The following is a 17736-nucleotide window of genomic DNA, read 5'->3' on the forward strand; positions in this document are numbered from 1 at the left end:
CTCTCCTTCCCTCTCTGAAATCAATATATATATATATATATATGTGTGTATATATATATATATATATATGTGTGTATATATATATATACACATACACACACACACATATTTTATTTTATTTTATTTTAAAGAAAAGAGCAGGGAGCCTTTCTTAAGAAAAAAATATTTTAAAAAACAACAACAGAATTGTATATTAATTATATTCCACTGACTCAAACAAAAAAGAAGCAGCTCTCTATAATACATAAATACAACGGTGCCACAGGAGAAAGACAAAAGATCAAGAGCCATGTAACAAAGAAGGTAAAAATTTCTATCAGAAAACTAACCAATGTAGCTAATGAGTACAACTAAGAAGTAAATATAGAGTTAAGTTTATTAGCAGCCAAGTAAAAGAAAACTCAAATTGTCTAAATGATTAACTTATCTAATACTGATGCATAAAAGATTTTAAAAAGCATTCAAGATGCCTACAATCTACAAGAAAGGCAAATGTGAGGGGCAATGTAAGTGGTATTTTGAAGCACTGGATTCATAAAGTCCTATGCTTGAATGCTAGCTCAGCCATTTCTAGCAATCTGAGATTGGACAAGTTATTTAGTTTGCTAAAATTAATTTCCTTGTGCATAAAATGAGGATAATACCTATTTCAAAGGTGAGCTATATAAAGAAAGAATTAAATACAGTGCCTGGTAAATGGTGAACATTCAATATATAAACTACATAACAGTTTCTTTTATGTAGTTACATATAAATCCATGAAGGGATATATTCCTAGAAGACCTCAAGGAGAAAGTAATACTTCAGCTGAGATCAAAAGGATAAATAAGTTTGCCAGGAAAATAAATTAGTGGGGAGGCAGTCCAGGCAGAAGATAACAGTATGTGCAAAAACTCTGAGGAATGAAAAAGACAGCATGTTCTGTGAATGGCACTGAATATTAGTAGGGCACATAGGAGAAGATGTCATTAGATATGGCTAGAGAAAAGTGGCTCAACTATTAAGACCATTGAATGTTATGACAGAGTTTAGACTTTTAAATGAAGGAGAACCACCAAATAATTCTGAAAGCAATATAATAATTAATTTTAAAACTTTGTGTTTAAAGGTCACTCTTGTAGCAGTGAGGAGAAGGTAGTAGAAGGTAAATGTTTAGGCAAGAGATGATAAAGGCCTTAGGTGTGGTAGCCTCTATTAAAAAAATTATCTTAACAGTATTTTTTGTTTTTTATAGAGAAAGAGCACATTTTGATGAAAATGCAAGAAATTTTTAGAAACTGCCAATCATTGGCAAGTTTTCTAATCCAATTATAAACCCCTAATAGGATAAATCTGTATTAGTTTTCTATTGCTGTGTAATAAGATACTACAAATTTAGTATCTGTTTTTCAATTTAATTTTTTTATTTTTTGTTAAACCTCCTGTATGAACCCCGACCAGGGCGGGGAAATCGAGCCTGATTATGTGTCCTTGACCAGAATCAAACCTGGGACCCTTCAGTATGCAGGCCAATGTTCTAGCCACTGAACCAACCTGGCTAGGGACAAATTTAGCATCTTAAAGCCCCACCCATTTATTAGCTCATAGTTTCTGTAGGTCAGAAGTCCTGTATAGCCCAGCTTGGCTGGCTGGGTTCTCTGCTTACAGTCTCACAAAGGTGGTATCAATGTTTTGGCAGGGCTTGTTCCTCTCTGGGGGCTCTGGGCAAAAACCAACTTCCAAACTCATTCAGCATGTTGGCAGAATTCATTTCCTTCTTATGTTTTCCATGTGACCCTCCACATTCAAGCTACCAGTGTGGTGAGTCCTGCTAACACTTCAAGTATCTCTGACTTCTTCTGCCTACACCTCTTCTGCTTTTAAGGGCTCAGATAATTTACAGTGAGCCCATTTGGATAACTCAGAATAATCTCCCTATTTTAAGGTCAACTGATTAATAAGTTTAATTACATCTATAAAGCCCATTTGTCATATAACATATACATGAATTTAACAATAAGGAGCAAAGACCATAAGGGCCAAACTTTCGCCTACCATATATAACCCATGCCAGCTGTTCTAAATGTCTTCCATAAATATCACCAAGTGACCACTTCTCTAAGTATGCTTTCATGTCGAATACTTCCTACCTTCCCTTTGCGGTCTACTTATATCTTTCACTTTCTTTTCCTAAACATTATTCTTTAGAAGGGAGGAAAGAGATCAATGCTTATCTATTTTTTATCAGTCATAATCTGTGGGGAAGCATGAGACTTGGTTGGAAAGTTTGTAAGGAGGATATTCCGAGAAAATGCAAGTGTGTGGAAGGCCGCCTGCCCTGTTTATCGGAATTCTGACTTAGGGGAGACTCAGGGGAGTGTCGAAGGTGGCGTCCCTGATTACTCCTTGACCTTCCCAAACAAGGAATCCTTATGCTTGATCCCTGGATACCCTTGCCTAGAGGACAATGTAAAGACAAGTGTCCTCCCAAGATTACTCACCCTATTGATTTGTTTCTAAAAGATAAGCTTTATCTCAAACTGCTGTTACAACAAAAGACTAACTAGGTAGGCAATCGGGGCTGCCTGGCTGCTACAGCCAGGCTGTCCCTTAGCCCTCTCTTTCATAGTGAAATTGTGCTGGAGTAATCTGTTCATCCATTGTTCAGCAGCTGTTGGCCAGTCCCAGCAATAATCTTTACCGCAAACATTGAAAAGATGAGAAAATTGTCAGTTTCTCTGCATTGCCCCCAAAATACTTTATCCTGATACCACACTTCACTTCAAGCATTGACATTCTGCCTGGCATTATCTTTACTTGTGTGCTTACTTTAGTTTTCTTTCTTTACTGAACTCCAGACTCATAAACATCAATGTCTCATATATCTCCTGCAGTAACTTACCAAGTCCCTTACAGAGTAGGCCATCAAAAAATGTTTACTAAATAGGTGGATGAGCCCTAGCTGGTTTGGCCCAGTGGATAGAGCGTTGGCCTTCGAAGTGAAGGGTCCCAGGTTTGATTCTCGTCAAGGGCACGTGCCTGGGTTGTGGGCTCGATCCCCAGTAGGGCGTGTGCAGGAGGCAACCAATCAATGATTCTCTCTCATCACTGATGTTTCTATCTCTTTCTCCCTCTCCCTTCCTCTCTGAAATCAATAAAAACATATTTTAAAAAATAAAAAATAAAAATAAATAGGTGGATGAAAATCTGCTAACTTTAGCAGCTGTGGATTCTTAGCTAACCATATTTATGGTTAGATCCTGTGTTAAAATGAATTATGTTATGACATCTCCCAGCCTTTCTATTAGATAACTCTGCACTGTATGCTACACATGAAATGTTTCAGGGGTCAGAGAAAAGAGCCAGCAAAAGAAAATATGATAGCACAAATAGAGGTAGGAAGAAACCAAGGAAAGAGATTTAAAAAGATTCAGCTTTGGAAGAATGATAAAGTTTAGTAAACAAGAACTGAAGAATGTCCACTGAATTTGGTAAGGTTCATTTTGACAAGAGTCATTTTCTGGTGGCCCAGTGGGGCCAGAAACCAGATAGGGAAGATTAAGTAGGAAGTGAAGAAGTGAACACAGCGTATGCTGGCAATTTTTGAAAAGCTTGATTATAATGTAATTTATATTTTTAATTCAGTATTACTATTTTTAAACAAAATGTTACGCAAAAATTTTCAAGTGGGCATTTTATAAGTGTTAATGAATTTCAAAGACAGCATGAAGTACATGTTATTATTACCACAACCACAATGGGGTGGAATTCCACAATATGTTAGAATCCAAGTTATCCCATCAATTAGGATAGTAAGAGAAAATTTACAGCATAGTTTCTCCTTCTGCCATTTTTATTTTGGAGTAAACCACTTACCAAAAACTAGGCAATAACAAGAGTAAGTAGGGTCATTTTTTAACTTCCAAGGGAGTTTTAACATACATTCAAAATAAAATAAATCATTTATTTACTTGAGAAATTAAAGCAAATTACTGGTGAAACTGGCAAGTTGCATTTCTACAAATTTTATTTTTCAAAGTGCTTTCGTAACTGTCATTACTACATGATGATTCACAAAATTGAGATTCAGAGCATTCATCTTTCTCAATATTCTTTTATGCTCTAACTGGAAGGATATCCCAAGTCACAGATTTATGAAACTTATTTCCTAAGATCAAAATCTTAATTAATAGTAGAGAGTTAGGACTCTTGATTCTTAATTCAATGCTTTTAATCCTGAGTCTAGAAATCACTACAATCAGATTCCACAAAAATTTACAGAAGCAAAAAATAATATAAACCAAAGTTTTAATGATCTCAACAAATCCTCACGCCAATGGTAATACCTGAATTGTTTGCATCATTTAAGATTCTATGAATCTAAATTACTAAGAAATAAAGAGAGATCTAGAATCCCAGAAAAGACAGTTTATAAGTGTAAGTTTACAAAATAAATGGGCTCTTAAAAAGTTGCATGTAAGCCCTGGCTGGTGTGACTCTGTTGGTCAGATGTCCTCCTGTGCACTAAAAGGTTGCCAGATCGGATGGCACATGCACGATTTCAATTTTGGGCTCGATCCCTGGTAGGGAGCATGCAAGTGGCAGCTGATCAGTGTTTCTCACATGGATGTTTCTCTCTCTTTCCCTCTCCCTTCCTCTCTCTAAACAATCAATAAAAATACGTTTTTAAAAAGCTACATGTAAATGCAATTTTAATAAATTATCATGTTGCCCTGGCCAGTGTGGCTCAGTTGCTTGGGCATCCTCCCATGCACCAAAAAGTTGCTAGTTAGATTCCCAGTCAGGGCACATGCCTGGGTTTTGAGCATAATCCCTGGTAGGGGGCATGCGGTAGGCAGCCGATCTATGTATTGCTCTCACATCAATGTTTTTCTCTCTCCTTCTCCCTTCCTCTCTCTCTATTAAAAAAAAAAAAATCAAAAGAAAAAATATCCTCAGGTGAGGATTAAATAAATTCTTATGTTGAAGGAACTATATAGTTTATGAAAGTAATAGTTTTTAACCCCCTCCTTCCCTTTTTATTAATTAGCACAATCACTTTCCTCCAACAAAATATTTCATGGGTTGTTATGGACTGAACTGTGTCTCCTCAAAATTCACATAATAAAACCTTAATTTAATCCCCAATGTCTATATTTGAAAATAAGGTCTTTAAAGAGATAAGAGAAATGCAAATCAAAACCACATTTAGATAACACTTCACACCCACCAGCATGGTTTAAATCAATCAATTAATAACACATAGTTAAGTGTTGGTGAGGAGGGATAAGTTGGAATTCTCATACATTTCTAGTAAAAATTTTAAATGCGCAGCTGCTTTGAAAAAGTCTGGCAGTTTCTCAAAAAGTTAAATATAGAATTATCATATAACCCAATAATTCCACGCTAGATACATATTCAAAAGAAATGAAACCACATTGTCTACCCAAAAACCTGTACATAAATGTTCACAGCAACATTATTCAAAATAGCTAAAAGATGGAAACAAACAAAATGTCATAAACTTTTAAGTGGTTAAACAAATGTGGTGTTATCCATACATACACTGAAATATTATTCAGGCATAAAAAGAAACAGTTCTTGCCCAACTGTATATCAAACCCGCACCTTTGGTGTACAGGACAATGCTCCAACCACTGAGCAACCAGGCCAGGGCAAAAGAAACAAAGCTCTGATACATGCTACAACACAAATAAACCTTGAAAACATGCTAACTAAAAGAAGCCAGACACAAAGGGCCACATATTATATGATTTTATATATATGAAACATCAGAATAGGCAAATCCATAGAGTCCAAAATAAATAAGTGGTTGCTAAGGACTCAGGGAAGGAGTAGTAACAGCTAATGGCTATGGATTTTCTTTTTGGAGTGATGAAAATATTCTGGTTTAGATACTGATGATTGTGCAACCTTGTGAATATACAAAAATACACCCACTGAATTATATACTTTCAAAGGGCAAATTTTGTTGTATGAATATATCTCAATTCAAAAAAATTTAGCCATAACCTTTTGTTATGACCGAAAAACTGAAAGGGTTTAGAATTTATAAAATCATCTCATTCCATTTCTCAGATTTTACAAAAAACTAAGACACAAGGGGCAAAGCAGAGCTGGAATTATTATACAAGGTATTTCTTTCTCAGTTCTAAGAAACAAACCCACTTTAATAAACAGATCTATTTACAAAGGACTATACTCTTTAAATATGTTAAAATCTATGTCCTGAATTTCTACCACCTCTTTTTAAGCTCCAGGTCCCTGACTGTTAATCATTAATAAATATTTTGTTAAAAGCAAAACAGCAACTTCACAGGTATTTAAAAAGCACTTTAGCCCTGGCCAGAGAGGCACGGTTGGGCGGCATCCTGTGCATCAAAAGGTTTCCAGTTCAATTCCCAGTCAAAGTACATGCCTAAGTGGTAGGCTTAATCCCCAGTAGGGGATGAGCAGAAGGCAGATGATCCATGTTTCTCTCTCTCCCCTCTCCCTTCCTCTCTCTCTAGAAATAAAAATATATTTAAAAAAAAAAGGGGGGGGGGTAGACATTCCTAACCTTAAAAAAAAAAAAGAAGGGGAAAAAAGCACTTTAAATAGCTAAAAATTTGCTCTACTGTCATTCACAGTTTAACGTATTTCATATATATTTTTAAAATATGTTTTAATTGATTTTATTTATTTATTTTATTTTTTGGTTAATCTTAACCTGAGGATATTTTTCCATTGATTTTTAGAGAGATTGGAAGGGAAGGGGAGAGACAGAAAGAGAGAAACATCAATGTGAGAGAGACACATCAATTGGTTCCCTCAGCCAGGGGTATGTGCCCTTGACCAGAATCAAACCTGGAACCCTTCAGTTCACAGGCCAACACTCTAGGGCTATTTTTATTGATTTTAGAGAAAGAGGAAATGAGAGGGATAGAGAGAAACATCTATGAGAGATGTCAATTGGCTGCCTCTTACACGCCCCCTACTGGAGATAGAGCCTGCAACCTGGGCATGTGCCCTGACCGGGAATCGAACTGGGACCTGTTGGTTCATGGGTCAACGCTCAACTACTGAGACACTCTGGCTAGGCAATATATATGTATACACATACACATACACATACACATACACATACACATACACATACACATACATACACACACACACACACACACACAATCCTCACCAAGGATATGTTTTTATTGATTTTAGAGAGAGGGGGGTGGAGAGAGAGAGAGAGAAACATTGATCCATTGCCTTCCTTAAGCGCCCAGACTGGGGCTCAAACCTGTAACCTTTCTGGTTATGGGACAACACTCCAACCAACTAAGCCACCTGACCATGGCAACATAGTTCAGATTTTTAATTAAACATTAATTAATTAGGGCTTTTAGAAAATCCCGTAGCATTGAATTTTTGAAATGCTGAGCCAACTTTGCAATGTTTCAAACTTGTGCAAAATTATCGAAATATATTTCATATTGAGTTTTTCAAAAGTTAAGCCACTACTACCACTGAGAGTTTGGGTCTCTATTTCCTCTCACAGAACTAGGGAGAATTGTGGCTACTTCAACCAACAGAGTATGGTGCAAGTGAACTTTTCAAATTCCTGACCCAAAGAATCAGTGAGCTAAAATGATTATTGTTTTATGTCACTTAATTTGGAGTGGTGTGTTATACAGCAAAGATAATTGGAACAGAACATGTGATTTTTATAATAAAAACAAGCAACTCTTGTTTCCTCTTTTCATAGCACTGTATAATCATATACATTCCCCCACCAAAAAAAGAACAGTTATAAAAATACATGTATCTATGTAAACATACATTTATATATTAAAGAAGACAAGAAAATGACATGGTTTTCCAATCATCTAAAAATATAATCTAGCTTGGCTGGTGTTGCTCAGTGGTTGAGTGTCGACCTATGAACCAGAAAGTGGCGGTTTGATTCCTGGTTAGAGCATAAGCCCGAATTGCAGGCTTGATCCCCAGTGTGGGAAGTGCAGGAGGCAGCTGATCAATGATTCTCTCTCATCATTGATGTTTCTATCTCTCTCTCCCTCTCCCTTCCTCTCTGAAATCAATAAAAATATATTTAATAAATAAATAGATAAATAATAAAAATACAACCTAATATTCTGCTATGTCATAGATTCAAAATACCCCCGGGGCCATCATGAAGGTAGGTACATACATCAGCTTAGGCTTCCAAAAATGGTGTGGTTCTTTAAGTTTAGATGCAATTCCAGGTAATTTTCCCTGGAATTGGTCTTGCCTTAAATAGGGTTCATCCTAAAACAACTGTTTTATGATTACCTAGGTTGTTCTCATTAAGGATAGGTTTGGCCTTGCTGGTAACTTTGATGACTTTCTTGGGCCTTACGTGTATCTTACTTGATTTGATCAGGATGATTTTAAGGATTAAATGAGAAGACATGAAAAGTCCGAAGCACGGTATTAGGTAAAAAAGAGATACAATATCTCTGAAAGCTAGCTTTAGGACTCAAGACTATTGCTTAGTAGCTGCAAAAGAGAATCACATACTGATAGTAATCTGAATTTCTAAGTAATATTTTGCAACTTTCAGTAGACTTTTTAAAAAGTTAAGCTTAATATGAAACATAACAAACTCATGTTAGGTACTGTAATATTTTAATAGAGAAGGCAATTTTCAAATATTTACCTTGATCAAATATTTTTCCCATCTGTCTGCTGTAACGGATTTGCCAATCTTCCTCATCAACTTCAAATGAAGCTCCACCAGTTCTTTTGGTACTTAAAATAAAGAAAAAATACTGTTAGCAAACAAAATTTTTTTAAAAAATTATAAACATTTAATTTATAGAAAAAGAACATTCCCCAACACTGAATAATTTTTCAAAAAAGATGTGGATTTTAACTATCTCTTAGATCTCTGAGTCAGAAAAGAGTAAACTAGGGCAAGAAAACAACTGAAAATTACTTCCTGAAAGATGAGTAGGTATATTCACATTTTCTTCCAAAATATCATCAAGTAATAGTAAACTCAAATGTCAACTGTGGACTTGTGGGTGATCATGATGTTGTCAGTGTAGGTTCATTGATTAAAACACATGTACCACTGTGGTGCAGGATGTGGACAGTGGGGGAAGAGAACATATGGGAACTCTCTGTACTTTATGTTGAATTTTTCTGTGCATCTAAAACTGCTCTAAAAAAATAAAGTCTATAAAAAATACCCCATCAAGTAAAAGTACTTAACTATACAACTAAAATTTCTATTGTCTTTCATAACACATATTTGGTTTCTTTTCTGAGACTGCAGACCAACATAGACTCATAGGATTAGAAAGAAATCAAGGAACATATATTCCAAGGTGACAAATATCTCAGTAGTCTAATAGTTTTCAAAATGTTTCAGAAAACTACTCTTCCAATCTATCCCTTATCTATTGTGCTAAACTCCTCTATAGCATCCTTACAGATGAATGCTTGATAACCTTCAGGAAGGGAAAATTTACTTACCTCCAAGGTTCTAATTATTAGAAAGTTACCCTTACACAAAATCAAAATCTGCCTTCCTCCCTGGTTCTTGCTCTTTTTCTCTTATACTTTCAATTCCCCTTCTACTGGAGCCTTTAAATATTTGAAGATTGTTATATCTTTCTCCAGATTCTCTCTTCTAATTGTAACAACTAGAGTCCCTCCAAATATCCCTTGGCCATGATCTAATTATATTGTTTAATTATATTAATTAGACCTGAGGAAAATGAAGAACACACACAGCCAGTCAAGTTTAGCATTTCCCAAATACCAAAAACCATTAGTAACCTAAGAGAAATCAGGGGTTTCATAATCAAAATGTTAGGAAAATGCTAGATTAATTTTTTTTTATACCGCAGAACTTCCTGAAGCCTTTATTGATTGTTCCTATGTGCACAGTGAATATCCAAGATAGGGACATAATTTGCAGCACTTCCTAATACTATATTTGATTATGGAACCTTTTTTTGGGAAACACACATTATCCTGTAGGATACAATGCTCTGAAGTACAGTATGGGAAATGATGGACTAATTCTTTTCAGTCATTCTTTCAGACTCTATTCTCCATTAAAGCTACTTCCAGCCCTAACCGGTTTGGCTCAGTGGCTAGAGCGTGAGCCTGCGGACTGAAGGGTCCCAGGTTCAATTCCGGTCAAGGGCATGTACCTTGGTTGTGGGCACATCCCCAGTGAGGAGTGTGCAGGAGGCAGCTGATCAATGTTTTCTCTCTCATCGATGTTTCTAACTCTCTATCCCCCTCCCTTCCTCTCTGTAAAAAATCAATAAAATATATTTTTAAAAAATTCAATAAAGTATATTAAAAAATAAAATAAAAATATATTTTAAAAAAGCTACTTCCAACTTGTTAGGACCTACAAGTATAAACACATTCAGCCATTCAACAAATTTTTGTAGGTCCACTATTATTTAGCAAGAAATAACCTCTGCCCTTAATGAGCCTACTTAAGTGAGTTGGAAGTAAAAGAAGCCAGGAGAGGTGGTTATAGACAAGTAAACAGACAATTATATTAAGCTAAGACCTGAAGTATGGGATTGAGGGTGGAGTGGAAAAAAGGGGGGAAGGACATTGCTTACAGAATTAACTGCAGATACAAAAAGCTGAAAAACAAAGTGATCATGAATTAGAGGCATGAACAGAGAAAAAGCCTTATAAGGCTAGGCTAACAAGAACACATTTTATTTTAAAAATTTAGGCAAGAGAGTGCTCTGTGATTTAGAAAGATCTCAAAAAATTCAGGAAAATATCAATCCAGAAAGATGAGAGTCACCTGAACTAAGGTAGAAGTGGTACAGAGAGAACTGGGCAGATCTGAGAAATGCTTAGGAAACAAATAATAAAACTTAGTGATTGACTGGTAATGCAAAGTAATAAAGAACCAAAAACTGAGGCACTGGCCTAGGGAATGAAGTAGATGCCAAAGATAATACATTAGGAAGAAAAAAATCTGGGATCAATTATTAGCGCCACCACTTAAACAAAGGGACTATGATTCTAGTCAAGTCTTTAAGCAATGAATTTCAAAATCCTCATCTGTAATAAAGGGATGTATTGGTTATCTTACAATTTCAAAACTACCAAACATTACATAATGTATTTAAAAATATTATTTATTTATTTTTTCTTTATTGATTAAGGTATTACATGTATGTCTTTATCCTCCCATTGCCCCCCTGCCCCACCATTCGTGCCCTTACCCCCTTAGGGTCTGTGTCCATTGGTTATACTTATATGCATGCATATAAGTCCTTTGGTTGATCTCTTCTTCTTACCCTTGCCTTCCCTCTGAGATTTGACAGTCTGATCAATGCTTCTCTGTCTCTGGATCTGTTTTGTTTTTTGTGTTTTTAAAAAATATATTTTTTATTGATTTAATACAGAGAGGAAGGGAGAGGGATAGAGAGTTAGAAACATTGATGAGAGAGAAACATCAATCAGCTGCCTCCTGCACACCCCCCACTGGGGATGTGCCCGCAGCCAAGGTACACGCCCTTGACTGGAATAGAACCCGGGACCTTTCAATCTGCAGGCTGACACTCTATCCACTGAGCCAAACCAGTTAGGCTAGATCTGTTTTTGTTAATCAGTTTATGTTGTTCATTATATTCCACAAATGAGTGAGATCATGTGATATTTCTCTTTCTCTGACGTATTTCGCTTAGCATAATGCTCTCCAGATCCATCCATGCTGTTGCAAATAATGAGTTCCTTCCTTTTTACAGCAGCATAGTATTCCATTGGGTAGATGTACCGCTGTTTTTTAATCCACTCATCTGCTGATGGGCACTTAGGCTGTTTCCAAGTCTTAGCAATTGTAAATTGTGCTGCTATAACATAGGGATGCATATATCCTTTCTGATTGGTGTTTCTGTTTTCTTGGGATATATTCCTAGAAGTGGGATCACAGGGTCAAATGGGAGTTCCATTTTTAGTTTTTTGAGGAAACTCCATACTGTTTTTCACGGTGGCTGCACCAGTCTGCATTCCCACCAGCAGTGCACGAGTGTTCCTTTTTCTCCGCATCCTCGCCAGCACTTGTCATTTGTTGATTTGTTGATGATAGCCATTCTGACAGCTGTGAGATGGTACTTCATTGTCATTTTATTTGCATTAGTGACTTTGAGCATATTAATACTATCTGTATCACATAAAATACCTTTATTTTTATTGTTGATATTTGGGGAACCAAGGTCAGTTCCAATTTCTCACTTTTCCCCAAACAGTAAGTGTTTTGTTTTGTTTTTTAAATCCTCACCCAAGGATATGTTTTTATTGATTTTAGAGAGAGAGAGGAAAGGAGAGCAAGAGAAACATCGATCAGTTGCCTCCTATATGCATCCCCTCAGACCAGGATAGAACTTGCAACCTAGGTATGCTCCCTGACCAGGAATCGAACCTGCAACCTTTCAGTGTACAGGATGATGCGCCAACCAATCAAGCCAAACCAATCCACACCGAGCAGGGTGCTTCTAAACACTAAGTCTTGATGATTTTGCCTTCCTACATCTCAAACCTATTCCCTCTCCCTCCCCTCCCCCCCACACTGTTTCTTAGGATATCACTGTACCTTCTCACTTCACAAAATACCTTTGGATAATCTCCTATAATCAAACCAATCCTCTAAAACTACTGCTTTCATGTCATTTCCCAGTTCATAAATACCATTTATGGTCCCTATATAAACTCATCCAGATTTCTTTCCGTGGCCTCAGAGTCCCAACATTCAGTGTCAACCTAACTCTTCAATCCTCTCTCACTTCTACAATGAAATCCTTGATTCAAATCATTTAGGCCTGTTCACTATCCACTAAGCATACCTAGTTCACTACCTATGTGGGCTTTATTCAAGTCCTCCAGCTTACTGTTTTCTGCCCACTTGAAATATGCTCATCCTTCAATTTCTGGTAAATAAAAATCCCAAAAGTCTCTGAGATAGCTTTCCAATGATTCCAGCAACAGCTCTGTCCTCGGAATGCCCACAGTATCAATACTGTCTATATCACTCATTTAGGAGTTGGCTAAAAGCTTTTACATTATTTATGCATGTCCTCCATATCATATAGATATATGAAATCACACAAAAATTTGATACAATTGCAAATATTTTTAGAAATCCAGAGTAAAAAAATTGTGCAAAATGTTTTCTACCCCACTTTACCAATGTAGTCATAGTTGATTTAGGCATATAGAAATAGGTTACATATTATTTGATTTTCTTGTTAGAGCATTGGCTCTTGCAAAGTACTGTCTAATAGAAAATAAAATGAGCCACATGATTTCAAATTTTCTAGTTCACTCATAAAAGTAAAAGAGCCAAAACCGGTTTGGCTCAGTGGATAGAGCGTCGGCTTGCGGACTGAAAGGTCCCAGGTTCGATTCCAGTCAAGGGCATGTACCTGGGTTGCGGGCACATCCCCAGTAGGAGATGTGCAGGAGGCAGCTGATCCATGTTTCTCTCTCATCGATGTTTCTAACTCTCTATCTCTCTCCCTTCCTCTCTGTAAAATATCAATAAAATATATATATAAAAAAAAAGAAGTAAAAGACATAAAAATTAATTTCAATAATATATTTTTTAAAATCAATGTTTTAACACTGTATTCCAATGTCATTTCAACATATAATCCATATTTAAAATTTCAGATATTTTATATTTTTTACTTGATTTTTAAAATTTACTTTTTAAAAATGAGGTATAATTGACATACCATTATATTAGTTTCAGGTGTACAACATGATTTAACATGTGTATACATTATGAAATGATAGCCACAATAAATCTCTTATACTTACAAAAATGTTTTTCATGTTATGAGAGTTTTTAATTTCAAATCTCTTAGCAACTTTCAAATATGCAATACAATAATATTAACTGTAGTTACCATGCTGTACTTTTAATCACCATGACTTATTACTTTGGACCCCTTTCACCCAATTTACATGTTGTTTTTTTTGTACTAAGCATTCAAAACACATTGTGTATTTTACATTTACAGCGCATCTCAATTCACACTAGCCATATTTCAAATGCTCAAGAGCCACATATGGCTACTGTATTGCATCGTACAGAGTTAGAATATTTAAAACTAAAATTTATGCACTGGCCAGTGTGACTCAGTTGGTTGGAGTGTCATCCCGTATACTGAAAGGTTGCACGTTCGATCCCTGGTCGGCTTGGGTACATAGAACAACAAGTCAATGTTCTCACACTGATGTTTCTTTCTCTTTCTCTCTCCCCGTTACTTTCGTTCTAAAAATCAACAAGCATATCCTCCAGTGTGTGTGGGGGCGAGACTAAAATTTGTAATTCACAATTTACTTACATATTTTTGCAATATAATTTATATGTAACATTATACTAGTTTCGTGTGTACAACATAATGATTTAATATTTGTACATATTGTGAAATAGTTCCCATAACAGTTAACACTGAATTTAATTATACTTGTTGTTACAAATAGAACTGACAAGCTGATAACCTTTATGGACACTAGTACCTCTCAATATGTTGTCAATTAAAAATAAGTGGGCAAAAATGTCAAAAGAAAAATTAATCAACATTATAGTTAAATTGAAAATATTAAAATTCCCACACTTTGTACAGTCAGCCCTCAGTATCCATGGGGGATCTGGTTCAGGACTCCTAGAATACAAAAACCCACAGATGATCAAAGTCCCTTATATAAAAACGCATTGCATTTGCATTTAACCTATACATACCCTCTCCTATACTTTAAACTATCTCTAGATTACTTATAATTTCCTAATACAATGTAAATGCTATGTAAATAGTTGTTATACTACATTGTTTAGGGAACATTGACAATGAAGTCTTGTACATGTTCAGTACAGACCCAATTATTATAGGTCAAACTACATAGTACATGTCAGCAACAATATAACATTTTTTTAGAATCTTTTCCATCAGCACTTGGTTGACTCCCCAGATGCAGAACCTGCTGATAGGAAGTACTGACTATACTCTATAAAAACAATATTGTATATAGACCATCATATGACAACGGAAATAGTCTTTATATGCCCTTTCCAATATAGTAGCCATTTTAGTGACTAGCAAAATGTGACCACTGAGCACCTGATATGGAGCTAATAAAACTGAGAAACTAAACATTTTTTATTTATTTTTAATTAATTTATATTTAAATAGCCACGTATGACAAGTAGGTATAGCTTTGGACAGTGCAGCTGAAAATTACCAATCATATTTTAAAAACACATAATCACTGTCTAAAACAGTGATGGCGAACCTTTTGAGCTCGGCGTGTCAGCATTTTGAAAAACCCTAACTTAACTCTGGTGCCGTGTCATATATAGAAATTTTTTGATCTTTGCAACCATAGTAAAACAAAGGTTTATATTTTTGATATTTATTTTATATATTTAAATGCCATTTAACAAAGAAAAATCAACCAAAAAAATGAGTTCATAGGTTCGCCATCACTGGTCTAAAATATACAGAGAATATGCAAATTCACTCATCACCTGAAACATTTTCTAAATAATCTCATTTCTAGAACATTAGGTAATTGTTAACATCCCTCTAAAGAATTATCTATTTACCAATTTTATGTTATTCTGAAAAATATAGGGTTTTTTTAGTTGTTTGTTTAAGTATATTTTTTTTTAATTGATTTCAGAGAGAAAGGGAGGAGAAAGACAGAAACATCAATGATGCGAGAGAATTGAGCACGAAACCTGGGCATGTGACCAGGAATTGAACTGTGACCTCCTGGTTCATAGATTGATACTCAACCACTGAGCCAAACAGGCCAGGCAAAACAAAGATCTCTACCTTTTCACATGCTAGATTTGATACATAACCTTTAACAGACCTGTTTCCTAAGGCCTCAAGATGAAAGATTCTGAAGCAGAAGAAAAGGTCAGAGGCTGTGTGAATTCATGGAAAACCTGACAAATGATGTAGGTATGAAGCAAAAATTCCAGACTGCGTTACTAATCCAAGCACCAAAGATGTTCTATATTCTGACATTTTTCTAAGCATCTTTCCAGTACCAAACCTTAAGAATGCTGCTGAGTCTGTGATTCTAATCTTGCTACTTACAATTCTTTTGATGGTAGAAGTTTATAACAGCTCATAATTAAATGACCTAATTCTTCTCATTTCTCAATAAAGTCTTTTACTTAAACTTCCTCTATGCTTATAAACATAGATATAAGTAGAGTCACAAGAACAGCTGATTTTATGAAGGCCACTGATAAGAGAGCATTGATTTTAGATATAGAGATTGGAAGATAAGCTTTCAGTAAGTTTTAACTACTGGCCAGTTTTTAGCATCTCTGTTGGGGAAGCACAGTTGTAGCAATTATAAGACTAGTTCCACAAGCCATTTGATCCTTAAAATAACTGTTATACATTTATATACCTGATCTTCAAAGAGTTCATTTAATCAATCATCCTAAAAGTTTCCTGAAAAGCAAAGAAATGGTTCAAGACTATTGCTCTGTAGGGGAGAAAAAGTAATTTTCTCCCTACCCTTTTGGGTTCTGGTTGGAACATCCTTGTAATAAAAAACAGAAATACAGGAGGAAAAAACACACAAAAGTTTAATGACATGCATACTTCATGTACACAGGGAGAGACCCAGGAAAACAGGAGTAATTTTCCAAAAAGGCTCAAACCACCACCTTTAAATACCATCTTCAACTAAAAGGGATGCTACCTGGAAAAGCATGGTAAACAAGTGTAAGGTTGTTATGAAGATTTAAGTCGTGATCTTTTGTATTGATAAGAGTTTGCAGAGATAAGGTCATCCCTTCCTTTGCGTACAGTGAGGGAGACACCCCTAACAATAGAGGTTTCCCTTATAAATGTAAATGTATTTTACAAAGATTAACTTCTATTTGGTTTTCAGAACTTCTCCCATGCCTATGGTCTCTTAAAATTAACCAGTCTAAAATAATCCTTGTGCCAAATAGACATACTATTATATTGGGGTAACAAATTATCTTCCCCTATAGCGCTTAAGTAATAACCCTGTTACAGCATGTTTCTGTGGTAAATACTGTAGGCAACTGTAACACAGTGATATTTGTGTAATGCATTGCACCACATCATAACAGCTACAACATTACTAAGTGACAGGAATTTTTCAGTTTCATTATAAACTTACTAGAGGCCCAGTGCACGGATTCGTCCATTGGTGGGGTCCCTCCGGTGGCCTGCAGGGATTGGGCCAAAACCGCAGTCAGACATCCCCTGAGGGGTCCCAGATTGCGAGAGGATGCAGGCCAGGCCGAGGGACCCCAGTGGTGCACGCTGGGCCTCTAGAACGCATATAAGATCTTTGATTAATCTCTTCCCGCTCTCCGCTGCCCCCCTCCCCTCTGAGATTCATCAGTCTGTTCCACGTTTCCATGCCTGTGCACTGAACATCTGCCCCCCTGGTGGTCAGTGTGCATCATAGCTACCGGTCGACTGGTCACTTAGGCATATATATATATATATATATATATATATATATACACACACACACACACACACACATACACACACATACTAGAGGCCCGGTGCACAAAAATTTGTGCACTCGGGGGGGTGGGGGGTCCCTCAGCCCGGTCTGTGCCCTCTCGCAGTCTGGGACCCCTCAGGGGATGACCACCTGCTGGCTTAGGCCTGCTCCCCGGGGGATTGGGGCCTAAGATGGCAATCAGATATC

General features: G+C 36.2%; 1 protein-coding gene across 7 annotated transcripts in view; it reads right to left on the reverse strand.

The window, feature by feature from the left end:
• Positions 1 to 17736, reverse strand: part of RSF1 (remodeling and spacing factor 1) — a 118632-nt gene that overhangs the window by 68451 nt on the left and 32445 nt on the right. For all 7 annotated transcript variants that reach the window (XM_023755907.1, XM_023755904.1, XM_023755905.1 and 4 more), the window contains exon 2: positions 8678 to 8769. In XM_023755907.1, the coding sequence (XP_023611675.1) occupies positions 8678 to 8769 (92 nt within the window). The remainder of the gene's footprint in view (positions 1 to 8677; positions 8770 to 17736) is intronic.

Source organism: Myotis lucifugus, unplaced genomic scaffold (assembly GCF_000147115.1).
Source record: "Myotis lucifugus unplaced genomic scaffold, Myoluc2.0 scaffold_86, whole genome shotgun sequence".
In the NCBI taxonomy this organism is placed as follows: Eukaryota; Metazoa; Chordata; class Mammalia; order Chiroptera; family Vespertilionidae; genus Myotis; species Myotis lucifugus.